This window comes from Artibeus jamaicensis, unplaced genomic scaffold (assembly GCF_021234435.1).
Source record: "Artibeus jamaicensis isolate MK-2021 breed Jamaican fruit bat unplaced genomic scaffold, CSHL_Jam_final contig_3174, whole genome shotgun sequence".
Lineage (NCBI taxonomy): Eukaryota > Metazoa > Chordata > Mammalia > Chiroptera > Phyllostomidae > Artibeus > Artibeus jamaicensis.
In genome coordinates this window covers 5541080-5568374 of record NW_026521738.1, presented here as the reverse complement: position 1 = coordinate 5568374, position 27295 = coordinate 5541080, and the positions used below count along the sequence as shown (strand labels likewise).

Below are 27295 nucleotides of genomic sequence, written 5' to 3'. Positions count from 1 at the left end.
TCTGAGGACTACCATACCATGTTTATTTTGTACATATTTTCATTTTTAAGGATGAGTAATGTAAGAGTAATGTATAATGAAAAAAACATACATACAAATAACTTTAATAAAGACGGTCAATGAACATTTAAAGAAATGCGAAGTGATAAGAAAGCATTGTATCAGTTTCACTGGCAACACTTTTCCTTCTCAGAGGTATGGTATAATTCTGCAATCGATGACATCTTAGGTCTAGTGAAATACATGTATTGTTCTTAACTTCAACCTCTCTAACCATACCACCAAATACAAGTGGTGTAAGAAAGGATTTTACAAATTTTTCACATTTTCTTTGAAAATCACAAAAAGTCAGCAGGGATAGGCATTCTGAAAGTTCAATTTGATTTTCACTTTCATAATCATGTCCATAGTATTGTTCTATCCAAGATGTTGGGATTTTTTAAAAATTAATTTTCTGAATTTGATATTCCAAACAAATGACTTTCCAAGAACCCCACATGAATTCCATGCATTACGAATGTTTCAGGTGGCTCTGTGCCCCAGTGGAGGCGGGAGGGCAGGCTCGGCAGGAACAGGAAGTGACCGACACCTCCCTGAGCTCAGCCAAAGATCCGGTGAGCATCGAAGAAACCGTGATTCAGGGTTACTTACTAAGCATTTATATATAAATCAAAATAAGTGATGGTGTTAAGTTTTATTACTACTAAGTTAAAAGAATCAACTCTACCATAGATTTCAAAAACAAAAATTTATTCATAAAATATATTTTAAAAGTTTGACCAAAAGCAAGGCTACAAAACCCCCACAATCTTGTACATCTCAACATCACTTACCATGGTCAACAAACAAAAGTCTCATTAATCCGGCTCCCATTTTTAGGCAAAAAAGAGGTCTCTGTTGATCATGGTATATCATTCTATGAGTTACACTGCTAAAAACATGAACCCCAATCTCGTCTGACCATACTACTTTGGTATTTTTATAAAGTAGTATTTTTTACTGAAACTCAGGCACCGTGGAATCTCTCAAAGTGTGAGGGTTAATTCACAGCAGTTTCCCTAAGACAAACCATTTTAAAACCAATTAAGTGATCCCTGCCACGACTGAAATGCAACACAAGCATTTATTGTAAGATAATGACTTTGGGGATGCAGAACAAATTTAAATGTCTTTAGATACAGACAAGTATCAACTTCCCATCAGAAGTGGAGGGAGGAGCAGAGCTGGCTCTGGAGCCAGGGGTGCTCCCGTGTGCGGCAGCGAGCCCGCAACCAGCCAGGCGGCTGGAGCGCACTGGGCACTGCACGCCCAGACAGAGGCTAGCCTGGAGGTCTGTGTCGGGCCTTTTCCATCAGTCAAACCCAGCCCTGTTCAATGAGGGCCAGAGGATCCAGAACACATTCTGAATTTTATGAGTGCTCTGCTGGGTGGTTTCAAAGTCCAAAGTCTTCAGATCAGATTTTATGGAGTTTTGTAATAATCAGTACTCTTACCATTTGATCAAATGAACTACAAATGCAAAGGCCCCTCTTATCTGGACTCCAGTCCAGACTGGAGATGGGCTGGGTAGACAACGTAACATTCTGCAGAAGGCTGACCGAACCCGCAACTCCCATCTCTACTCCCTCGGAGTCTTTCTTTGACCGCTGAACAGGGTATTCGCTGAAAACAAGAACAAAGAGGTAAAATGAGACAGAGCATGTGCCCAGGCAAAAGCTGTAGGTGACACTGGCAGCACCTCATCTAACACTTCCAGGACGGATGACAGGCACTGGTTTCTACCCCAGGGCTCCATTATACCGTCCCAGCCAAGGGTCTCTTGTGTCCCGCTCCTACAGGGAGACACCGCCGGGAGGAGATTTTAGACCTACACATCATGCTTCAAAAAAGAAAAAAGCCATTCTGAAACATGTGATTTCCTTTCAACTGAAAATACAAATTTATAAGAAGAGATGAAGGTGACTAAATACTATTTGGTCCAGATTCAAGAGAAGGGGAAAGAAACATCCCCTAGGCCCGGAGATGTGTTCCTAGTGAAGTACTGCTACTGGAGTACTGCTCCTTGTCAGAAGGCCTTTTAAAGCCTGTTAGGTATCAACTATGAGACTACCTATATTTTATAAATGCTAATAAAGGCTAAGCGTTTCAGGATAAAAAGCAACAAAAAGGCAGAGCTGAAATAGAAGTGATAGGCAGATAACCTACTATTCTCTCCTCCTCTCAGACCCTACAACTCCTTTTGATTAAAAGGAATGAAACAGTCAGATGGATAAACAGCCTACAGATTTTTTTCATGTCTCTTGGTAAAGGCTACGATAACTTAGTATTTAAAAAATAGCAAAGATTTTTTAAACCCTCCATACTATTAAAGTTTTGATATTTTATGTCTCAGATATGGAAAAAAAATCAGCATGTTGGAGTTCATTTGTTCACAAAACAATTCCTGAATAACTAGATGAGTTTCCTCAGAAATTCCTGGCCGGTGCTCAAGAAATATTTATAACTTTATTGCATTACTACCAAGAGAGACTAGCAAATGGAAATGAAGCTAAATATTTTACTTAGACCAGTTCTCCTTTGCTGGGGTATTACCTAAGACAAAGCTCTAAACCAACTTGAAGATTAGACAAAATACCTGCTATGTTAAGGATTAAAAGTTAATTTTGAGATAAACCACAATTTACTAATTGCATAAAGACCCAACTTCACTGATTATTAACTTAATCCACAACAGTAAAAAATTCTAGCTGCAAAAGTGTTTTCACATCACATGGGAAACAATCCATGTGGGGATTACAAAGAAAACTGGGACTCAGTGCTTCCAGCAAGCAGCTGAAAGACTGTCCACCAGGCACTGACAGCACAGCACGGTGCTGCTGCAAGGCTGGGGGTGGTGGTGCGGGGATGATCTGCAGTCTCCCCAGTGCTGCTGGGGCTGGAAGGCACAGGCGAGTGCAGTGGATGAAGGTGCCTGCAGAGAAGGGACCCAATGAACCACCTACCAATCAGTCTCCCGGGTCTGTTAACACTTCTCTGCTTTTTATTCACAGAAACTATATTGTTTCGATCTAGAGCACTCACTCCCAGTTTTGGGTCAGCTATATCCCTAAATACTTTTGTACCCCTATTTTTCAGAACCCCTTCTAGCTTCTAAAAGGAGCTAATAAACAGAAAGTTATTTTGTAAATGTGAAAGTCTCAGAAGTATCAAAGATGGTGTTTTTCTTCTATTTCTTTTTTCCAAACTGTATTTCTGAAATAGCTTTCATTTATGGCTTGTTTTTTTTCTTCTTTTTTCTTGGGTGATGTTTACAGAGAGATAACCACTTACACACTTTTTATCAGGCTTTTTAAACCAGCAGCCCGTCTAGTACCTGCCACCTTCCGGCCCCAGGCTTCCCAGTGCGGGTGCAGTGAGCTCCCTGTCACCCACCGGGCAGAGGAATGCAGAAAACAAGCTCACCGACGAGGCTTTTGCTGGACACCAATCAGGATCCTCGGGCTCTGCTTTGGTTCAGTCACAAGGATGATAGCTGAACTTGGGGTAGTGAATTATTAGGATCTAAAACTAACAATTCCAACCCTTTCCCTATTTCCCAGAGGTATGTTCTAACAACCTGATTGTATTTCACAAAAGCCTTGGTGAAAAGTTTTCCTATTAAAAAAAAACTAGCAAAAACCTATGGTTTCAAATCTATAAAGAGAAGTGTTCCTGACCCATTACAATATATGGAAGACAATTAAATAACAAACATATTTCATATGTCAAAAGAAGGTTAATATCTAGGTCTAAAATAAGTAGATTTGTAAAAAATGTTCAGAAAGTACTTATGTAATACCGTAAAATTTTAAATTATATCAAAATGAACTAAGTCAAAGGAAGAAAAAAAGACCAAAAAGTTCAATCTAATCCTACTTTACGCCCACAAGTAACTTAAAAAAAAAAAGCCCGGTGCACGGGCGGACTTACTACTTCCAGAGGTGGAGGCCGCCGGCGCCCCCTGCTGTCAGGAACAGCTCTCGGTTCTGCGGCAGGTGTCGGACCTGCCACACCGTGGACTTGTGAGCCTAAACGGGCAGAGGCACACACCTGGTTTGTAAGTTTATAGGGGAAAGACCGCCCTAGAGGAGGAGCCCTGTAAATAAATTTTACTTCTACAATTTCAACGACTGTTATAAAAGTAAATTATTTTCTGGTACTTCTCTTTATAATGGCTACAGAGATTTATAGGAACCCATCAGAAATTAGAAAAGGCATCATTTTTCTTTATTGCTTCATGAAACAAAGTTCTAAGGGATTTTTAAAAAGATGTTATCAGATTAAAAGTCTAAGTTTATGCTACCATATACATTATGCAAATAGATTTTATACATTTATATCCCTAGCGCATTCTAAAGAGGAAAAACACCCCTCAAAGTACAAAAACACATACTTCTTGCTAAAGAAAAAATAAAGAGAGAATACATTTTTTAAGAATAAACATGAGCCCTGACCAGTGTGGCTCGGTCGGCTGGGCCTTGCCCTGCAAACTGAAAGCTCGCAGGTTTGACTCTGGTCAGCGCAACACCTGCCTGGGGCTGCGGTTTTCTCTCATCAATGTCTCTCTCACACACTGCTGTTTCTCCCTCCCTGTCCTTCTCCCTCTCTTCCCCTTTCTCTAAAAATAAATAAATAAAATCCTTTAAAAAAAAAGCTTTATTTTTGAGTGGAGTTCTGGGTTCACAGCAGAACTGGATGGAGAGTACAGAGAGTTCCCACAGAACAAATGGGAACTTAAAGCTCCCAGAGCTTTATGTTCATTCAGTCTGCACTACTGGACTTGCCTGGCCGTCACTGTAAGGGCCATAAGGACTTATAGCCTGTTCATGGTCATTAATAAGCCGAGGCCTTATCAGTCATATTAAACTGAAAGATAAAAATGGCAACCGGATAAAATTAACAGGGTACCAGCACATTAACGGCCAGTAAATCAACCCTAACAGTGATCTAGTCACTGTGTGTGTGTGGGGGGGAAGGTTCTGGCAGGGGGAGGGGCGAGAGACTTCCCCTCCGTAGCAGCAGGACACCAGCTAACTCGATCTAAGCCACACCTAGGACACTTCACATTTTAGTGAGTGGTTAGTCCTGACGTTTGATTTTAATAGTCTTTTAAGAGAATTACCATTAGCCGATAAAAACACATCTCAAAATACACACTTTAATGTGTGAGTCTGCAAGTGGTTGAGTTCAAGGTCTTAAAACTTAATTTGTTTTGTACCTTAAACTTCTTTTTCTTCTGGAAATTGATAAAAACACAAAAGACAAGAGGAGGTATGGCCTCTTAAAATACAACAGCCATTTATTTGTCAGACTTAGCAATGAACTAAATGAAAAAATTTAAAAATTTTAAATTATGTATTGATTTTAGAGAGAGAGGAAGGGAGAGACAGGGAGAGGAATGGGGAAAAAAGAAAGAGAGAGAGAGAAACATCAATCTGCTGTTCCTCTTATCTATGCACTCACTGACTGACTTCTGTATGTGCCCTGACTGGGGGGGATCCAGCCCACGACCTTGGCGTATCAGGATGACACGCTAATAACTGAGCTACCCCATCAGGGCCTCGAAAAAAAATTTCTGATGATAACACTATAATTTACAGATAATGAGAAACATGTTACAAATGTATATTAAACAATCTAGTAAAGCACTTTATGTTGACAGATACTTAACATATTCTGAAACTACAAAGGCAAAACAGTATTACAATGTATAGTTATCTTTTTAAGAATTTAGGTCATCAGGCAGTGAATATAATTTACATGCAATAATGATTATTGTAATAATAATATAAGACAAAAATAGAAACATTTAAGAAGTACTACCGAATCCATGGTAGAGTAAGAAAAGAAGTGAATTTTTATTTCCTGAACAATGTATATACTTTAATCTTATGGAAACTACAAATCTATAGCCGATCTTCATTTTTATACTAGCGGAAGCTCAGTCACATTTCTAACCCATCTCTTGCACACGACAGGATGTTTCAGCATGCAATTTATGCAATCCCCTTACTCCAGATATCATCTTATTTTCTTAACAAGTATTTTCCCTTTGCCCTGCTTTCTTCATCCATTTTTCTCATGTTGTAATACCATGTTTTTTTTGAAACTACATCGAATACTGTTTGAAACAAGGCAAAGTATGTATGTGTGTGGCTATGAACACCTACTATGTATCAATCACAGTGGTTAACACTTAAATAATTTTATTTAATGTAGCCAACTGGAATATTAAATAAAATGTGGTTAAGTTACATAATATATGTTGATACATTTTGAAAACTATAAGTACTATACTAAGGTATACATTGGTATACACCCAAGTACATAATCAGGTATTAACACTAATATTATATATGTATTAGGAAACATGATGCTAGGTTTTATCGATCAAATTCCCACCATCAACTAGTTGTCCTAAGGTTGCTCCTTAACTATAAAATACAATTCCTAGCCAACTGCGGCCTTTATTGTAATTAAGAAGTCTACAACTGATAAACTTTGGGAAAAGTATCCTTTGCACAGAAAAAACTTGTCAAGATCCCACAAGAACATAATAAAAATAGCTCCCTTCACGTAAAGATCTGGAAGACACCTTGGTGACAAAGTCTACTTGTTAGTCTAAAGCAAGCTGTGAACACTCCTCTTCACAGAAAGATTTTCCCTCAGGGTTACCTTTTCTGAAACAGAAGCAAAACCTTTGGTTGGATGCTGTGTTCTCATGTCAAAAACGTGGAACTTTCCTTCCAGAGATGTAGCTACTAACTTGTTCATGCTTATATCTTTTCTGTCAAACTCCAAGCTACATACCTGAAAATAGAGAATATTTATTATTGATGGTCTCATGATTATTACTCAGGAGGTTCTTTCAAAAGAAGTAAAACAGCTTTAAAATTATTAGCACATTTGAAAGCATTTAAACAATCAATGTATCAAATAGTTTTACACCATAGAAAAGCTGGTTCTTGCTTAAAAAGAGCAAAACCATCTTGAGCTCCCCATTATTATATTTACACAATTAAGTGAAGGCTGGCTCTAGAAAACAGGAGGGAACCACATTCTCCACAAGAGTCATACAACTGAGGAACCAAAAATGTGCCAGTACAGGGGAAGCTATAGCTATTTTCAGGCTTTCTAGTATAGCAGAAGGCCTCTTACTCGCCTATTTTGACATCACAGCACATGGCCCCCGGGTGTCCACAGTCAGGCTGCAGGACTCACCGCTCCCCTGGCCCTGCTCGACCACCTCGGGGTGGGTCACTTCCTGAGAGAGGGTCTGTGGTTTTCATCAGAGTCCCACAGGGCTCCCCAGCCCCCAAAGGTTAAGACCACTGGTGTAGAGGGGTTCTACTGAGATGAGTTACTAGAGTCACTTTCCTTTGACAGCAGTTCAGAGGGGGAAGAAAACATGCTGAGGAACTAACAAGAATCCAAATGCACACTACCCCGTTCTTAATGTTCGTCTCCCACCGCAAGGACATGCTTCTGAGATCGAACAGTTTGATGTCCCCATTGTCATAGCCAGCACAGACAACCCGCTCCTCCTGATTGTAAGCATTGCCTGCAAAGCAAGACATGACATTTCAGATTTTCATAAATGCTAATCTGAAGACTGCTAAAATAATTTTATGAAGCTATGCATATGATTTATAATAAATCAGATTTTTAAAAATCACATTGGGTAGAACCTCAGGTTACCAATCTTGAGAGGACATCAGAATTATTAACTTGGTATCTGATATATTGTTTTATTTTAAGATTTTATTTATTTATTTTTAGAGAGGGGGAAGGGAAGGAAAAGGGAGAGAAACATCAATGTGTGGTTGTCTCTTGTGTGCCCCCAACTCGGGACTTGGCCCACAACCTGGACATGTGCCCTGACTGGAAATCGAACCAGCAACCCTTTGGCTTGTAGGCCTGTGCTCAATCCACTGAGCTATATCAGCCAGGGCTGACGTATTGTTTTTTTAAAGCTCATTCTAAACAGAAGGGATGTGTGAAAATGTTCATTGGATTCTAAGTTGAAAGCAAATGTTCTCTCTATACTGTATCTGCAAAGACAAAAAGGCCAACTACAGTCCAAACATACAGGGTTTGGTAGAATAAATCCAGCTATGCTTTCATTGCTTTCTTTGGTAGTAACTATATATGAAAGCAAGTAGAAACTACTTTAAAACTTATTTATTTTGCAAACGTTTGTTCTGATGTTGCTTCACTTTTGTAAGGAAACCAGAAGTTGTAGCACTCTGTGATATATTTTTAGTTATATGACTACACCTGTAAATGTATAGTCTGTAGTTAAATTCGTCCTGCTTGGTTCCAGGGATTTCTTTTGTAGTGCCTTTTGCCAAGGAAATGTGAAGCGAGAGGGAGGCCCTTGTAACGTGGGAGGCCATCTGGGCATCTCATCCCAACGCCCTTGTTCTCTGCTCCCTCCACCTCCTCTTTTTTCATAAACTCTAGCCCTGCATTTCCACTGTGGGCTCCACGTAGATGATACAACAGCATCTTAAACTCCGGATGTCCAAAACTGACCTCACCATCTTCCTTTATAAACCGCCATATCCTTTTGTGAGACTTCTTTAATTAATGATATCCTTCTCCCCACAATCAGCCTCCAAATCTAGTCACCCTGGACATAGTCCTTTCCTTTGTTCATCTCTGAAAAATTTCCAAATTCTATTTATTTTGCCATAATATTATGTTTTGAATCAATCTCCTCTGGCCCATTCTCATTGCTTCTAACTTATGTCTTCCCTGGAATAATGCAAAACTTCAGAACTCATGCTCCCTCTGCCACTCACCTCTGTCCCACTGCACAACACCAGGTTAATGCTCCTAAAGCTGTGATCGTATCTCACCCTTGAAAGATCCTCCAAACGTTGACAACTACCTCCAGACACCTCTTGGCCGTGGCTCTGAGCCATCTTTATAGCTAGTCCTCCACTACAGTGTTTGCGTCTACATACCTTCTTAGACACTTCTCAAGCTGTTCCTTACACTTGACACTTCCTTCCAATTTCAGGGGTTCAAATCCCATATGCCCTTGGCCTCGGGTCAGTGTCCGCTCTCCCAGTCACCTCTCCCCCAGGGTTCCTTCTGCACTGGCCCATGCCTCTCGTGACCTTTCGTCGCCCCGACCCTGTGCTATAGTTAGTGCAGACATCACATCCGCTTTACTAAACGATAAGCATCCTGAAGCCAGACAATGCATGTTTCACCCTCATATGCCCAACTTTGCACCTACTTGGCATCCATAAAAAACTGTCAGATCAGTGGATTTTCTTTTTAATATCCTATATTTAAAATTGTACTTATGTTCCTTAGATCAATGATGGACTTTAGTGAGCCCTTTTAATTATTATATCAATTTTAGATGATCCTAAACACTAATAGTGCAAATCTCCCCAAGTATGTCTTAAGTTTATATATTTTTGCTCATAATATACACACATAATGTAATTCCCATACAATAATTTAATTTTTAAATTGAAACTCTAAAACTTTAAATAAGTCCAATTTAAAAATAACATAAAAAGTTGAACAGTTTCACATATTGTTAAACCCCAATTTTAATGCCTGTTATCTCCACAGGGTTACACTAAGAAAAAGGGGAAAGAAAATAGAGGCTTAAAACTAAGTACGGCCCTGGCTGGTGTGGCTCAGTGGATTGAGCCCTGGCTGGCGAACTGAAAGGTCGCTGGTTCAATTCCCAGTCCGAGCACATGACTGGGCTATAGGCCAGGTCCCCAGCTAGGGGTGTGTGAGAGGCAACCAATCAATGTATCTCTCACACATTGATACTTCTCTCCCTCTCTTTCTCCTTCCCTTCCCCTCTCTTTTATTAAAGTAAATAAATAAAATAAGAATATTAAAAAATTAGTATGACCCATCTAACAAAAACTATTTTATTAATTGCTGTTCAAGTACAGTTTTCTGTCTTTTACTCCCATCCCAGCCCACCCCACCAATGCTCCCCACCTCCCTCCCATTTCCACCCCCCTTAGTTTTTGTCCATGTGTCCTTTATACTTGTTCCTGTAAATCCTTCCCCTTTTCCCCCTGAAATTCCCTCCCCTCTCCCCTCTGGTCACTGTCTGCCTGTTCTCTATTTCAGTGTCATTGTTTTTATTTTCCTTGCTTGTCTTGTTTAGCTTTTCTGTTTAAAGGTGAGATCATATGGCATTTGTCTTTCAATGCCTGGCTTATTTCACTCAGCACAATGTTTTCCATTTCCATCCATGCTATTGCAAAGGGTAGGAGCTCCTTCTTTCTTTCTGCTGCATAAAATTCCATTGTGTAAATGTACCATAATTTTTGGATCCATTCATTTACTGATGGCCACCTAGGTTGCTTCCAGAACTTGGCTATTGTAAATTGTGCTGCTATGAACATTGAGGTGCATAGGTTTTTTTGGATTGGTGTTTTAGGGTTCTTAGGATATAATCCTAGAAGTGGAATTGCTGGGTCAAAAGGCAGGTCCATTTTTAGTTTTCTGAGAAAATTCCATACTAACAAAAACTATTTTAATTTTGATGCTCAGCAAGAAATACAAGGTAAACATCAATTAGTCCTACAAAATTAACATTCATCTTAAATATGTTAATAGAGGAACACAGTTATCAAATTTATAAGTAAGAAATGTGTAATAATATAACCATTTCCTAGAAAATAAACATACTTTATGCAGAGTATAATTAATGTAAGATTTGTTCCCATTTCCCCTTGGGGCTCTTAGCCCATTACTGGCATTTAGTTCTAACTAAGTCAGTATTACCTGGTTAAACACAAGTATATAGTGATAGCAAATTATTTGTAAGCACTTAATCTAAGCACAACTCTAAGCACCTTCCATGTACTAACTCACTGAATCCTCATAACACTATTAAGTAAATTCCACTATAACTTCCATCCAGAACCAAGAAAGAGAGGAGCTTAAGAACCTGCCTCAGGTCTCAGAGCCAGTAAGCAGCACAGTGAGGATTCAAACCCAGGCCACAGAGGCTGACATTAACTACCATGTCTACTTGACCCAATAAGCTGCCAGAATAATCACAAGACAGACTCTAAAGAGACTACCAGGACTTCCTTGAAGCACTGTGCTTTTAACCATTTGATACTTCAATTCTGAGAGTCCTCCAATAATTTACCAAATGCCACGGTCCAACAGTCTCTCTTGTTTTCTCCTTGTACAGGTTCCATATTAGCAACAGGGTCATCTTTTTGCCTTGGGTCCCAAACCTTCACAGTTCCTGTCGTAAATAAAAGGGAGCCGGCAAAATGCTACAGTGAATAACAACATTTCTTTTCTGCATTCTCTTCCTATGGCTTCCTATGTACATGGCAACATTACAGATGTAACATCTGAAAAATAGTCACGTTTTTCTGACTTCTCACTGGGTAAGTTGCACTTAATATAACTTAATATAGAGATAGAACTCGTATGTCACTGTCTGACTTGTATTTCCAGCGGATAAACAGCAAAGCCAACACCTGTTTCTAGGTTACCAACAAAGTGTGATTGACAAGGCAAATATAAACGTTACAGAAGTCGAATCATGATTTATTTTCTTTGCTTAAGCGTAAAGCTAATATTATTTACTTAGAATAATACCAGTGCCATTTTAATTATTTCCTTAGTGCCCACATAATCACTGATATTATTCTTATGCAGATAAATAAACTAATTTTTATATCTGTGATCTCTTATATTGGCTTTCAGAATACTATGTCATATATAATTAAGTTTAATTTCCCTGGGGCAATAGAGAACAGGGAAACATTAAATAAAATTAACAAATAATTCTTCTCAATTTAATTTCCACTTCCTCATTTTAATGCAAATTACAGGACTACTAACTAAATGGTGTCACCATCTGTGAGAAATACAAATGCATGTAACAAAATGGCTAAAAGCCCAGTACCCGAGAGAGGACAGGAAAAGGGTTAAAAAAAATCCTTAAAAGGGATAAAAATAAACACAAAAAAGGGGGCGCTATTCCACTAGATTTAGTTCCAAGAATAAAATAAAACGGGTCATTGAAAAGGTTGCTTGAAGGAGAAAAAATTTCCTGCAAATGTGACCAGAGGTTCATATTACTCTATAGGGCACTTACAAATCGATAAAATTCATATTAAGTTTACAATAGTTAAATAAACAAAGAATACAGACAATTCACAAATCAAAATAAACTAGCAAACAAACAGAGAAAGAACCCAAGGTGGAATGAAGTACCATTTTTATCTGTAAAATTAGGGGAAAAAGGAAATTCCTGCTGGAAGGATATAGGTGGGAAACCTACCCCACCTACGGTAGGTGGTAAGGTCAAAAAGTACTTTGGAAAGTGTCATAGTAAATTTCAAAAACCATAAGATAAATTTATCCCAAAAGAAGTATATACATGATCATATCTATTCCTTCATTATTTTTAAGTCACTCTCCCAAAACAATAGACAAAAAAGTTAAGGTAAACTGAATGCTTATAACAGAGGCATGGTTAGAAACGCTGTGACTCATCCGCAGGATGGAATGTGACAGCCATGTGTTCAAATGTGTTCAAATGACAATTGAGAACCACATGGGAACAGCAACATTTATGTAGGACAAAACATTAAATGGAAAAAGTAACATACAGAATCACGCCCACACCGATAATGACAGATTGTTGTATAAGACAAACCTAAGAATGATGCTAGCGTGGTAGACTGAATGTTATTTTTCTTTCTATATTCCGTCCTGTTTTTAGGACTGGAAAGAATATTTGATTTCTGAAACACAGCCACCCTTGAGTAGCGATCAGAAAGTTCCACTTCACTTTTCTCTGAAGACCCGTTCCTTTCCAGTCACTGCAGAGCGGAAAGGCAGAGCCGGCAGGCTGGGAGCCTTCCACGGTGCTCAGCGGAGGGAGCGCAGCACCTCAGCGCTCAGCCAGCTGTCAATGTGACAATTTTCACAAGTACTGATCCTGCCTTTTAAAAAAAGAAAATGAGAAGCTGCCACCCACATTATATTGTCAGCTGCCTCGAACACCTATAAAGAAATTTTAAATCCTTCAAGGTTCATGGGAAACTATGGTTAGTACCGTAGCTGAACTGGCTCAAAAGTAAAATAGGAAGTGCCATGCCTCTAGGTCAAAATACTCAAGAATGGAACAGTTCAGGGACATGCAGTCGAACTTGCCTATTAAAAAAGTAGGTTGTTAGATTCAGCCAGTCAAGGTTACTGAGGACTTCCACATAGAGAGTATGGACCGCTGTACAGAGATTTGTCATTTAAAAAAGTGAAAATACACTGACTTACCATCTCGGCTGCCAGTCACGATTTCAGGAGCTCCTTCCCCAATTCCTAGTCCACCTACACCATCGATAGTATTTATAATTTCTTTATGGCCCTTCACTGAGTATACTGGGTTCTCTGGAGCTTCCAAATTCCTAAACAGCAGAGGACAGTTTCTCACTCACACCGCATGTCCTAGACATTCAGTCCACTACTGAAATTCAAGAATGCACACCAGCTTTAGATTTTTGTTTAAGAATAAGGGTTTTTGCTATGAATTTGTACAATTACTCCCAATCACTTCTCTCCACTTTAGCACCTTTTGAACCGTCAATGAGGACAGTCATTTATCCAACTTAGAATGCAAACTCGCGAGTCTACTGGACTTAGGGTTCTTCAACGGCAGTCTACCCAGGACCTCTGGACATGAATTACCAAGTCTGCCTATTAATAAAAGCAGATTTGCAGGCTTCTCCCCAAACATAATTAATAAGGATCTCTGGGGTGGAGTCCCAAACCTGCTGGCTCTTTGAGACTGAAGTCTGATAATTACTTCTTTATATATAGAGTAAATTCAAAAGATTCAGAATGCTTCCAAAGCAGTTTCACCTTCTGAGGTTTATTATTATGAGTACAGTGTACCTTGTATACACTCTCCTTTTAAAATGTATTATTACATTTCCCCACTGAATCCCATCCATACTGATTTTCATCTAGTTTTACATTTTTCAGTTTCTCATCATGCTGGTCCCAAGTATTTCAGTCAAACTGGCTGCAGTTGGTCTAGGTTACTGAAGAGAAAAGAATGCAGCACAGTACCAATTACAACAGTATGTGTGCTTGGGTCCACGGCACATGGCTGGGCGATGCCTGGCTTGAGCAGGTTATGTTAATACATCCCTTTTCTTGCTTGTCCCCTTCTGCTTTTCTATTAAGCTTCTATCCACATTTCTCTTTAACAAGTCAGCTTTCAATAACTTACACTTAAAAAAAGAGTGTAGCTCTTCATAACGTAATCCCAATTTATTAATGAGCCAAGATTAGTAAAATCTCACTTAACAGATTTGAGATAGTTCAATCTAGTTTAGAAACGATGTTTACTTTTGTAGCATTACTAGAAAGAATCAAGATACTAAACAGGATTGAGGTTCTACTTAAAAAACTATTTTACTGCCCTGACCAGTGTGGCTCAGTGGGTTGGGCATCATTACACAAAGCAAAAGGTTGCTGGTTCAATTCCGGGTCAGGGCACATGCCTGGGCTGCGGGCTCAGTCCCTGGCTGGGGCTTAAAGAGGCGACCTAGCTCCTCTCTCACACCGATGTTTCTCTCCCGCTCTTTCTCCCTCCTTTCCCTCACTTCTAAAGATACATAAATTCTTTTTTAAAAACTATTTTATGATTTTTACAGATTTAAAAAAAACTACTTTTTTTAAGTATAAAATAAGACTTATCAATGAAAATAAGTAATACTGGTTCTATATATATATTTATTTAAAAAAAAATAACATTCAGATTGGTCTTTCTCCCAATTTCTTTCAAAATATATGGTTCTGCAAGTTAAGAACTAATACACTGTAATAAATGCTAACTTAATTATTAAGCAGTTAAAACAAGGGTGAGTTAAAATAGCTTCATTGTATTTTATTTTAGGAGTCTAAGACAGATGAATAGGTCAAAGTAATTTAATTACAAAGTAGCAGATTCGAGAAATAAAGAAAAGTTACATTAGGAGACTTCCGGCCAAGATGGAGGAGTAGGTAGACACACTGTGCCTCCCTTCACACAACCAAAATAAGGACCACAAAAATTTAGAAACAAAGTAACAGCCAGAACTGACAGAAAACTGAACTGGATGGAAGTGGGACAGCCAAGGAGCTGAAATAGACACATTCATCCAGATGGGTAGGCGGGGCGGAGTTGGACAGCCAAACGGAGATGGGTCAGGGCACAAGTGGTGACACTGGGTGTGCAAGGCACCCCGGGCCGCAAGGTGGCAGGAGGCAGACCCTGGGCCCCAGGCACTGGTTGGAAGACCCCAAGCACAGGGTGGCAACAGGCAGACCCAGCGAGGGGAAGAGTGTGAAGCGAGGTACTGCAAGCAAGGTGGCTGGCTGACTGGAGGGTCCCACACTCCCACACATATAACTGGGGAGCGAAACAGACTGCTCCACCCAGGTTCCCAGCTATGGGGGGTTGACGTGCAGGGAGAGACTCCGGCCTCACAGGAGAATTCGCTGGAGAGACCCACAGGGTCCTAGAATGTACACAAGCCCAGCCACCCAGGAACCAGCACCAGAAGGGCCTGGTTTGCTTGTGGGAAGTGGTGGAAGGGACTGAAATATGAGAGAGAGCAGAGCAAGCACCACTGTTCCCTCTCTGACCCCACCCCCCCATATAGCATCACAACCCAGAGATGTGGGTTGCCAAAAGAAAAGCTCAAATGCAAGAAAAAATCAAAGCCCCAGAGCCAATACTTTTAAGCAACCAAGAGATAGTCAACCTATCAGATGCACAGTTCAAAGCACTGGTGATCATGATGCTCACAGACTTGGTTGAATTTGGTCACAAATTAGATGAAGAAATGAAGGCTACACTAAGTGAGATGAAGGAAAATGCACAGGGAACCAATAGTGATGGAAAGAACACTGGGACTCAAATCAATGGAGTGGACCAGAAGGAAGAAAAAAATGACCAAACAGAAAAGAATGAAGAAACAAGAATTCAAAAAAATGAGGAGAGGCTTAGGAACCTCCAGGACATCTTTAAATGCTCCAACATCCGAATTATAGGGGTACCAGAAGGGGGAAGAGGAAGAGCCACCAGTGGAAAACTTATTTGAACAAATAACAAAGGAGAATTTCCCCAATCTGGCAAAGGAAATAGACTTCCAGGAAATCCAGGAAGCTCAGAGAGTCCCAAAGAAGGTGGACCCAAAGAGGAACACACCAAGGCACATCATAATTATATTAGCCAAGATCAAAATGAAGGAGAGAATCCTAGAAGCAGCAAGAGGTAAGGGGACAGTCACCTACAAAGGAGTTCCCATCAGACTGTCAGCTGATTTCTCAAAAGAGACCTTACAGGCAAGAAGGGGCTGGAAAGAGGTATTCCAAGTCATGAAATCCAAAGACCTACAACCAAGATTTCTCTATCCAGCAAAGCTTTCATTTACAATGGAAGGGCAGATAAACTGCTTCTCAGATGAGGTCAAGTTCAAGGAGTTCATCATCACCAAGCCCTTATTACATGAAATGTTAAAGAAAAAGAAGATTAAAAAGATGAACAGTGAACGGACAGCAAATTCACAGTTATTAACAACCACACCTAAAACAAAAGCAAACTAAGAGGACAGCTAGATCAGGAGCAAAACCATAGAAATGAAGATCACATGGAGGGTTAGCAACAGGGGAGTGGGAGGAGGAGAAGGGGGGAGAAGGTACAGAAAATAAGTAGCATAGACGGTAGATAGAAAATAGGGGGAGGACAAGAATAGTATGGGAAATGTAAACACTAAAGCACATGGACATGAACTAAAGGGGGGAATGTGGGTGGGAGAGGGTGTGCAGGGTAGAAGGGAATGAAGGGGGAGAAATGGGACAACTGTAATGGCATAATCTATAAAATATATTTAAAAAAAGAAAAATAAGTTTAGCGTACCCTAACAGTGCTGCAGGAAAGCAGGGTTTGGCTGACTGACAAAGCCCTGAATGGGTCACATCTGCAACACGTGGCCTGCCCAGAGCACTTTGGCAGGTACAGTACTGGGCTCACTGGTCCCTATTCCCACAGCTGCCTTTGGTACTTGGGATTAGCAAACACTCCTTGTGTCCCATTGAACCCATGGAAGCCCTGAATGCCTCAGAAAGCCCACACTGCTCCTGGATGGGGCCAGAGTGGAATGTTCAAAGAGGAACCTGCTAGGGACAGGACTGTCATCTCCAGCAGGGCCACTCTCAGCAGAGTGCTCAGTTCGGTCTTATGCGGAGACAGAGTCAGAGCCTGACAGATCAAACGGTAGCTCCTTGGGGATGGCTGGCCCTCTCTTCCTCTTCCTGAGGTAGAGGGCACATGCTCTGCTGGGTTAGGAGCTGGAAACCTGGGCTCCGGTCCTCATGCCTCTCTGGGCCTCAGTGTCCATGTCTGGGACATGGGGGCAAGGGGAGAAGGGGCATTAAGCACCTTTCAGCTCCGGGTTGGAGGGAGCAGCAGGGAGTGTTCTTCCCCACAGGAACCTGAGTGGAGCTGCCCAGGCTTCTCGAAGGGCTGGCCCACTGGCTGCCGTACCCACCCTGGTTATTTTCTGAATCTGAAACATTTTGTCTTATTTAGTGTACAAATCATTGTCTTTAAGTGTATTCACAGAGTTGTACAATCATCACCACAATCTAATTTTAGAACATTTTTCATGCTCCCCCAAAGAAATCCTGCACCCCTTAGTTATCACCCACTAATATTCCCTCAGCCCCTGGCAACCACCAATCAATCTACTTTCTGTTTTTATTGATTTACCTCTTTTGGACATTCCACACAAGTGGAATTTCGCAGTGTCAGTACACCCACTGCTTGCCTTTCACCTTTATTATGTCTACAGTAATAAATACAACTATCTCTACAACAGTTGCTACAGTCCCGGCCCCACGGGCCCCTCGGGGCGGGTTTCGCCTTCCGGGCTCTGACTCCTTCACATCAGCTGCTCGTCTCAGGCCCCTCAAACAGTGGGAGCCTTGTTATGGCCGGGCCTTCCCGCAAGTCTCAGGTCGCTACTGCTTACAAACATGGGGTGTGGTACGGTTGGGTATTCCTATTTTATAAATAAAGCATACTTATACATAGGGAAAAAAAGAAAAAGAAAAGTTACATTAGAAAACATGAAGTAGGGAAGACAGTTTCTCTCCAGAACATGACTGTGTACTTCAGAAGATTAAGAGATATTCCTGAAAACTAATTACAGAGAAATTTGAATTCACTCAACTTCAATTTAAATATGAGGAAATAACTCTTGGTAAAACATGATAAAAAGCAGCTGGCACAATTGTGATTTTGCTCATTCAAAACAGGCTTATCTATTTGCTCAACAGATGTGTTCCGAATAAGCTGTGCTCAGATGTTAGCGAATGCATTAAAAAACTTTTTCAAAGAACTAGGAGTTCTACATTAAAAAATTAAAACAAACAAAAACTTAATGTATCACTTTGTAATGCCAAAGGTACTGCTGAAATGCAAACAATATCTAATTTCCCCCCAAGTTCAATATGTTCATTTCTATATACTGTATCCCTCACGGTGGTGGGGAACAGACCTTATTTACAAATACAAGGTATTAATGCAAGCTCCAAACAGCATATGTAGAAATAAAAATTGACAACATTATTTGAAATACCTAAAGAAAAATTAGAATTCTTTCAGAGGAAGAGTAACGTGACTATCAAAGAAACTGCTTGTCTCATAGCAATTAAGTGATCTTACCATATATGAAGGTTTCCAGCAAAATCTCCAGTAGCTAAATATCTCTGCTGTAAAGATGTTGCACCAAATGTTCCACATTTAATGGGCTTGGCCTTTTCAATCTTGATAAAAGGGAGAGAGAGAGGATACATTATTTATGTAAGCAGCTACGTACTTATAATCCATGATATTTACACCTTTATTATGGGATTGAAATAAGGCACATAATATAAAGAGCAATTAAAATGTTTTCTAATAAAAATTATCATGTTTTTCCTTTAGCCATCCTCCTATAGTTTAACAGTATATAACTGTCTACAAAATGAGTTTTAATTTTGCCTTTCCTCTCATCTCGCTAGTAAGACATTCAACCGCTAACAACTCGACCATATCTACTGGTTTGCAAATATAAAAATTTTCAGGACTTAATGTGATATTCCTCTTTAAAATCCTCTGCAGAAATGAGAACGTAATGAAGATATCGCGCTTTCCAGATGGCTACAGGAACAAAGATGTTTATGAGTCTCTTACAGTTTTCCCTGCAGAACCCACTAAACTGAGAATGTTTATGACCTATTCTCTGTGGGACCCTTGCAATACACAGAGATTTGTATACCCTTGTATACCAAGGGCACTGCTATTGGTATGGATGAGACGATCTTTTCAGGTTCATTTCATTTAAGCCTACTGCTCCAAGTACTGTCTATAGTCCCATTAATAAAATAACCATACACCAATGCATGTGGCTTATGGAAGTCACATGAAGAAGACCATATCACTGAAAGGGTCCTTCGAAATTACCTAATATAATATCCCCCTGTCGTAGATAAAGATATGCAAGCCTAGAGCTTTACAGATTCGCCCAATTCAAGCATTCAACATTTAATGATTTCCTACCGTATGCAAGTCAATGACCTGGGCAGAAGAAGACACACGGGAAGAAGAGACTGGCCGTGCCCTCAAGGAGTTAACAACCCCAGTACAGTGGGGGATATGTTCCCAGACCCCCAGCAGATGCCTAAAACAGACATAGTACTGAACACTATATACAGTATGTTTTTTCCTGCACACACCTATGATACAGTCTAGTTTATAAATTAGGCACAGTAAGAGATTAATAATAACTAATAATAAAATAGAACAATTATAACAATGTACTTATAAGTTACGTGAGTGGTTTGGGGCTGCTAGTAAGTAAAATAAAGATAACCCGAACAAGCACTGGGACACTGAGATCCTGGGACCACCAACCTGATACCAAAGCGGCTACTGAGTGACTAACAGGTTTTCCACTGCGGACCCGGGGTGGGACAGAGTAGGATGGTGGGAGATTACGTCACGCTGCTCAGAATGGTGTGTAATTTAAAACCTATGAATTGCTTATTTCTGGAATTTTCCGCTCCTTATGACTGCGGTTAACAAACTGTGGAAAGCAAAACCGTGGATAAGGGGGACACTGTACCAGCGCCTACCCAGCTCCTCCCACCTACACACATGCCATCTGCTACTCTCACGTACTCCCACCCCTCTGCAGGTCTTTTGTTCATCTTGCACTTTCCGGTGTTTCTCATTTCTCCAAAGTCCCTGCTGACCCCATGCACCTGCCCAGGTCACTGACGTCCCACCTGGAGCCTGCGTTTCCTCTGGCTCAGCCCGCGGGAACTCTGGACAACCTGGACCTGGCTGAGGCCAGGATCTGATGCCGGTCCCAGACCACTCTCTAGCCTCATAATATCACCTTCCGTTTACTGTCAGCCTTGATAGGGCAAAACTATTCCTCTTATTTGGCCTCTACAATCTTCACAATTTTTTAGCTTTAACATTTACATAAGTAACACATTTCCCTCTAAAAAATGAAACAAAGTAAAGACTAAAAGGCAAAAAGTGGGTCTCCCTTTGACACTCCCCAGCAGTCCTCCCCATCCTTCTAAACCTCCTTCTATACATTTATAGACGCACCCAGGTTTGTTTTCACGTAAAGAGGATCATCACGTACTGTCCTTTGACTTGAGTTTTTCCAACAAACAACGTATCTGGGTGAACAGAGCTCTCCAGGTGCCAGGGCATCTCCCCTTGTAGCCCTCCAGGTCCTGTGCCAATCTCCGCCCCTCCCACTGGGTTGGCCTGTTGCATGTAACTTAAAAAATACTTTCCCTGTCACTCTCGATGGTTGGCTGGACATTTCCATATAGAATACTCACAGCAACTTTCAAAGAAAAGGAAAAGAAATTCACTCCCCACAAACTACAACTAAAGTTTCCTTTCGTGATTCAAAGATGTGGTTATACGGCACAAAGCTTTGGAAACTCTCAGCTTATTGAGCTTTTTCATGGTTTGGGATCTATATATATGAGTGATTACTATGTAGCTGGGTATAAAGTAAAGTACTCACAACCTCCTTGGAATTGACCAGTAAACAAAATTAGCCATCCACAAAAACAATGGAAAAGACAATGGGAAGCACAGAACCACAGAAGGTTCACTGTATCAAACTGGTATTATTTGTTATTTTTCCAATTTTATTAAGCAGAGAAATCTTATAATGGGGCAATACAGAGGATCAAAAATTTTGTCCATTTAGCAAAGCAGACAGTTTTCAAATCACTTAGGTCCTCCCCGCCTTCCCTTTCCCTCAAATGAAAGTACCTGGAATAACACTGTTAATATTGAGAAGCACAGTACCACTGCTAGGACACAGTTTCCATGGTTAAGCTACTTCAAAGTTTCCAGCTCAGGCCACTGATGAAAGAGCTACCTGCGCCCTTGTCCCCTGGGTTTCACAGGGCCCTTGGCCTGCCCCAGCTCTAGGTCATGGTAATGACCATGACCCTTCACCCTGAGGCAGAGGGTGAAGACAGCCCTCTCCATAAAAAGACAGGTGGGCCCTAATGGGCAAGAGTATGGTTCCAGGGACTCAGAGGATTAGGAGCCATGGGGCGCTCTATCACATACTGAGATCTCAACTCTGAAAATTCTCTTCACCAGCTAAAGTGTTCAGCTTCCCATAATCCCACTGGGGTTTCCAGTCTTCTTCCCAGGCCATGGGAGAGAAACGCTTACCCTCTACTTTTCAGTGCCTGCAGTGAGCATACAGTCCTTCTAAGATTTCAATGCTGGTAATAAAACCTTGGGAAACACGGAGTTTGTTCCCCATGTTATTCCTGTACCTTTCCCCTGTGGACCCTTTGGAACAGAGAATCTCAAACCATGCTCCTGGAATACACTAACCTTCTCGTAACAACTTAAGTTTCTCTCTCTTTAAAAAAAAAAAAAGGAACGTTTCATGAATTTGCATGTCATCCTTGCTCAGGGGCCATGTTAATCCTCTCTATATTGTTCTAATATTAGTATTAGAACAATATTAGCCAATGCAATAACATAATTTTTTAAAGGTGTTATTTTCTTCCAGAAATTGAACTTAGATAGTACTAGCAAATGAACAACCAACAAGAAAACCTGGAACTGAGGATGAGAAATCTGCAATGTAAAGATCACAGTATTTATAATATGGTCAGCTTTCCCTACTGGAAAAACCCTTCCCTGTGCAGAGTCAGAACTATTCCAGCATTTCATGATATTTCACAAACGGCAGCACAATGTCCAGATGTTCTGGCACCTGAACACGTAGAATTCCCACCTTAGAAGAGACCAAACTGAGGACCATGTATGCTTTGTGCACCTATTACATGACAGGCCAGTGTAGTAGTTTCACTTTGTCACTTCATAGATTCTAAAAGTGGATGTTTATTGCAAATACGATGGGATGAAATAACATGTATCTACACTTAGAGGCAGAGACTCACAGGCCTGCCACCTACCCTGTGGCATACAAAATATACAAAACCCTTCTGAAACTGGGCCTGCGGCTCTCCGGCTTCCCCTCTTCCCTGGCTCCTTGTTCTTCAGACACACCCAAGTCATTTCTACCTCAGGGCACTTGCCTTCACTCTGCCCGCTGCCTGGGCTGCTCTTCCCTTGGATCGCGTCTTCCTTCTCTGAATTCAATTTCATTTCAAATTTCACCTTCTCTAAGAGGCCTTCCCTGCCCCTCCAACTGATAAAGAATACTTACGATTTTTCTTGCTAGTAAACCTGGCCAGGGGGCTCAGTTGGTTAAGCACCATCCCTTACACCACAACGTTGTGGGTCCCACCTCTGATGGGGGTGGGTTAGATCCCCAGTAGGGCCATGTACAGAGGCAACCAATTCACGCTTCTCTCTCTTTCCTTCCCTTCCTCTCTCTCTAAAATCAATAAACACATTCTCTGGTAAGAACCTAAGGAAAAAATGAAGCTCTACTTTGTGAAACTGATACACAATGATAATTAGTATATATTACCCGCTGCTATATGTGAGTGAAAATGACCATCCATCGTGGTTGTATTTGACCCAGATGTTTGTTCTCTTTGCTACATTAAGTTAACATGATTAAAAAGAAGCCCCTGATGGGTGATGCTAGTGAGAGCTATTTTTTGTTCTGTCTGTGAGTGAGTCTAATACAGCTTGTCAGTACTTCCTCCTCCACATCCTGGCACTGCTTAATTAACATTAAAAGGTTTAGTCAACCAAATGCTAACAAGCAGTGAATTCAGTGCCACAGGAGCTAAAAAAGCAGTACTGTATTAGTTTATTACTAAAATTTAAAGTATAAATATCCCCAACTACAGTTCCATTTTTCAGGGCTACCCCTAGTCCTTCATGCCAATTAGGAAAAAAAGGTGCCTTTGACAGGCCACTGAGGTCTCACAAGGGAAGGCCTGAGGAAGAGATGGATTTCAGCTCTCGCTGAACTCTTGGCCAGACACCCTCGGGTGACCGACAAACCGCTCTGCTGCGCAGGGAGGCCTGCCCTCATTCCACAGCTATCTTCAGTAACCCGAACGGAAGGCACCAACGAAGACCCGTTTTCTTCCTTCCTTTTTATCCTGGATGCACAGGCCTTGGAGTACATGACTTGAGGAGGCCCCCCAGTGACAGAGTCAGGTATGCTTCCTAATATGTTAATAAAATCATTCATCTAGCCTCATTGTAGTCAACCCTGGTACTCATTAGAATCACCTGGTGGAAGTTGACAAACTACTGATTTTCAGACTTCCGTCTACTCTAGACGCAAGAGTGCCCGTGCATCAGAACTTCTAGAGGTGGGACCAAGGCACGAATATTCTAAAACGCACACACACACAAAGCCAACAGCAACAACCCACATTCAGGTGATCATGATGCATGGTAAGAGTTGAGGATCACTGAGCTCGTACTTAGTCTATATGCTTTTCCACTGCATCACCACAGCCAATTCCGATGTAAATTCTGACGTGTTTTTGCATTTACTTTATCTGCTCTTTAAACAGCAGGCTCATTAGGAGAGAGAACACATCTTTCAAACACCTATGGCCCTCAGCAGATAGTTTATGGTAGAAAAAAGAAAAGACCCAAAAGACACAGGTGAAATGTGAAAAGTGGTTACTCCTGGGGGTTGAGATCATGGGTGATATTTTCCTATCTGTAAAGGAAAATATCTGTATTTTATTTCTAAATATTTCTAAAATATTTCTAAAATATTTTACAATTAGCACATTACTTTTGCTAAGAAGCAAAATTATCTCAAATAACTTGTTAGACTCCTCCAGAATCTCTAAGAGACAAAAAGCACTGCTTCACTTTATGAAACAGGTAAATCATGCAGTCTTGTAAAAAAGTAGTCACAAGTCTGTAGATGCTCCCTGGTTGAGTTCTGGTTGGTATTTGTTCCTAATATTCCACCTTTAAATTTCTTTCTGCTATTCTGTTTCCCATTTGTTTAAATTCCTGACCCCAATCAAATGATCAATAAGTTGATATTTAAATCACCCAAGTTATACGATGTAAAATGACTGTCTAACCATTAAGCTGTACACCTAAAACTAATACAAATAAAACTGAAAGAAAAAAATTACCCTTTATAAGTATACATTTACTCGTTCTTTTAACAAGTAATTGATTGAGTTTCTGCTTCTTACATACCATATAAATAAATGCACTGTCCTTACTCTCCAGGAGCTTACAACATAATTAGAGAGTAATGAGACAGAATGACATATTTCAGGTATAGATAGTAAGCACCACAAGAGTTCAATGTAAGAAAAGTTACTTTTTGTGGGGATCAGGTAGGGACTTCATACCAGAGGGTAGCCAACCAGAACTGGAATTATCTTCTGGAGGGTGGGCCCCTTGTGGTACAGGTTCCCCCACCAGGTGAGTGTTCTGGGAACCCATCTGTATCAGTGTACCAGCTGGCTTTGTTGTGAGAGGATGCGTTCAGCTTCAGCTAATTCTTTTTTTGAAGACTCAACGTGTTTGCCCATTTCATGATAGGTGATGTACCCACACACCTGCCCATACCTTGCTGACTGTTCAGCAGTTTTTGACAAACAACAACAACAAAACGCAGCATCACTCCTCCCACTGTGTTCCATCCTCCCTATTCTCCGGATCTCACCCCCAGTGACATTTTTTGTTTCCCCAGATGAAAAAAGTCCTCAAAGAGAAACACTTTGCCAAGGTAGAAGAGGTGAAACAAAAAACAGCAGAAGCACTGACAGGCATCAAAATTGCAGAGTTCAAAAACTGTTTTGAGCAGTGGGAAAAATATAACAATAGGTGTGTTGCATCAAACAGGAGAGTACTTTGAAGGTGATTGAAGTTTAACCATGTAAAGAATAAATACATACTTTTTTAATAAATAAATTCTGGGGTTTTTTGGGGCCCCTCCTTGTATATCAAATAATCTGACTGGACCTTAGAATTGTAACAGGTGACTTAAGGATTAAGCGGTGAACAATTTAAGGAAAAATAGAAAAGAACAAGCCATGTTTTACTCTGAGGCCCTGACTACAGAAGATGGTTAAACCGAACAAGGACACAGGCACTCACAGAAGTTTAAAGTAGGATGGAGCCCAACTTACCTTTTAAACTAAGCTTTTCTATCTTATACTCATCCTTTACCTACCAGTTCAACCTCCGGTTCCTCCAATTCTCCCCATAGCTTTTGATCCCTGGATTTGTCAACCTTCCCTGCAGTCTCCTGCAACCCTATCGTACACCTGAGTATGATCTTTATCTTTTCAGGCAATCCAAATCAAGGCATTTTTAAAACTTTAAGTAGGTATAAAAATGTTAGTTAACTACATTCTTTTTAAATTCTTTCACTAGCGACCTTAACAAAACTTGTAAACCTAATCATGCCACACACTGCTTAAAGCCCTTCAATGATGCTTTGTTTTTCCTAGGAAAAAAAAAAGCATGAATTTTAAATGCCTTATAGATCTTGCAACGTTTGGTCCTTGCTTACAACTCCTGTTTCTTAAGAAGATAATCTTTCCTCCACCACTGAGCTTTCCAGGCCATTTCCTCTGGAAACCTTCCCCTCTACTCCTAATATGGCCAGGATAGTTTCTTCCCATGCCCAGTCTGTTTTTACTCTAAGAGAACCGTGCTTTTATGTTGGAGGATTCATCCCGGTTTCTAGTCATGCACCGTCGGTTTGACTATTTAACTGATTCTCTCTCCCACTAGAAAACTCCATGAGATCGGGGATTGTCATCAGAAGGCTGGGAATACCAGGCAATCAACTGACTAGTTGAAAGAATAAATGGTAGGTGGCCTCCTCCAATTACACTGTAGGATACCGGTGCCCGCTTTGGCTCTGCTTGTATGAAAACGCCTTTTACAAAACAGGGTCCAATTAACAGATTTTCCCACAAACTGTGCACCGCCCCCGAAAGACCTGGAATTTACTGCGGGGGTGGTCGGAGGAAGGGGCCGGGAGGGCGCGGGTGAACTAGCCCACTGAGAATTCAGGACTCGACCGTAAGTATTTTACGTCGGAAGTATGCCTCAATCTGCGATCAACTTGGCTACTCCCGCGCAGCTCGAGTTGTGCTTTTGATGTTCACTGTACGAAGGTTTTGGCAAAAAAGAATGCAACCCCCCCCCCCCCCAGAAACCACACTCGACCCCCAACGGCACTCCCAGATCCCGGGACTGGGCAGTCTCAACCTAGCACCCACCTCCCGAAGCAGCTTTAGGTCCCCGTGCTGGATCTCGTACAGCTGAATGACGCCGGTGCCCCGTGCGAAGTTGCCCATGGTCACAAATTTGGCGCTGCAGGGCACCCACTTACAGTCAAACACTGTGTAGTTGAGGCCCTTCTGGATATGGGCAATGATCTGAGGCTTTTCGAAAGCCGACATGATCCACCCGGTTTTTCCTTTGCCAACTAGTACTTCCCAACCCTGACGAAACCCTAACCTAGAAACCAGACTACAAACATTGACGACAATTTGTCCTTCCCGCTTGCCGTATCCGCCCCATGGCGCCCGAGCTAGTCGGATTTAGTTGTCTCAGATAATGCCAGATGCACTGCTGAAATCACACAAGACATTTTTTAACAGATGGCACAAACTTACTTTTTCGCCTTTATAGATTGCCTTTGGCATATATACAGGTTAGAGATCACAAAATGCTTTGGCCATGGCAGGGTCAGATGGAGAACATACG

At 41.0% G+C, this 27295-nt stretch overlaps 1 protein-coding gene and 1 non-coding gene across 3 annotated transcripts; both read right to left on the bottom strand.

The window, feature by feature from the left end:
* Positions 1 to 27104, bottom strand: DNAAF10 (dynein axonemal assembly factor 10). 2 transcript variants are annotated; one of them, XM_037126298.2, is made up of 8 exons: positions 26806 to 27104; positions 18782 to 18882; positions 13339 to 13469; positions 11189 to 11290; positions 7485 to 7600; positions 6715 to 6849; positions 3970 to 4067; positions 1 to 1662 (listed from the first exon to the last, which is right to left on the bottom strand). In XM_037126298.2, exons 1-8 carry the CDS (start codon positions 26986 to 26988, stop codon positions 1455 to 1457), a joined length of 1074 nt encoding a protein of 357 aa, XP_036982193.1. In that variant the 5' UTR covers positions 26989 to 27104; the 3' UTR covers positions 1 to 1454. The 2 variants fall into 2 exon arrangements, with proteins under 2 accessions (XP_036982193.1, XP_036982195.1); XM_037126300.2 differs by lacking the exon at positions 6715 to 6849.
* Positions 22026 to 22127, bottom strand: LOC119035096 (U6 spliceosomal RNA). Its single transcript, XR_005079711.2, has one exon. It is a non-coding gene; the product is annotated as a U6 spliceosomal RNA (small nuclear RNA).
* Positions 27105 to 27295: the final 191 nt, after the last annotated feature.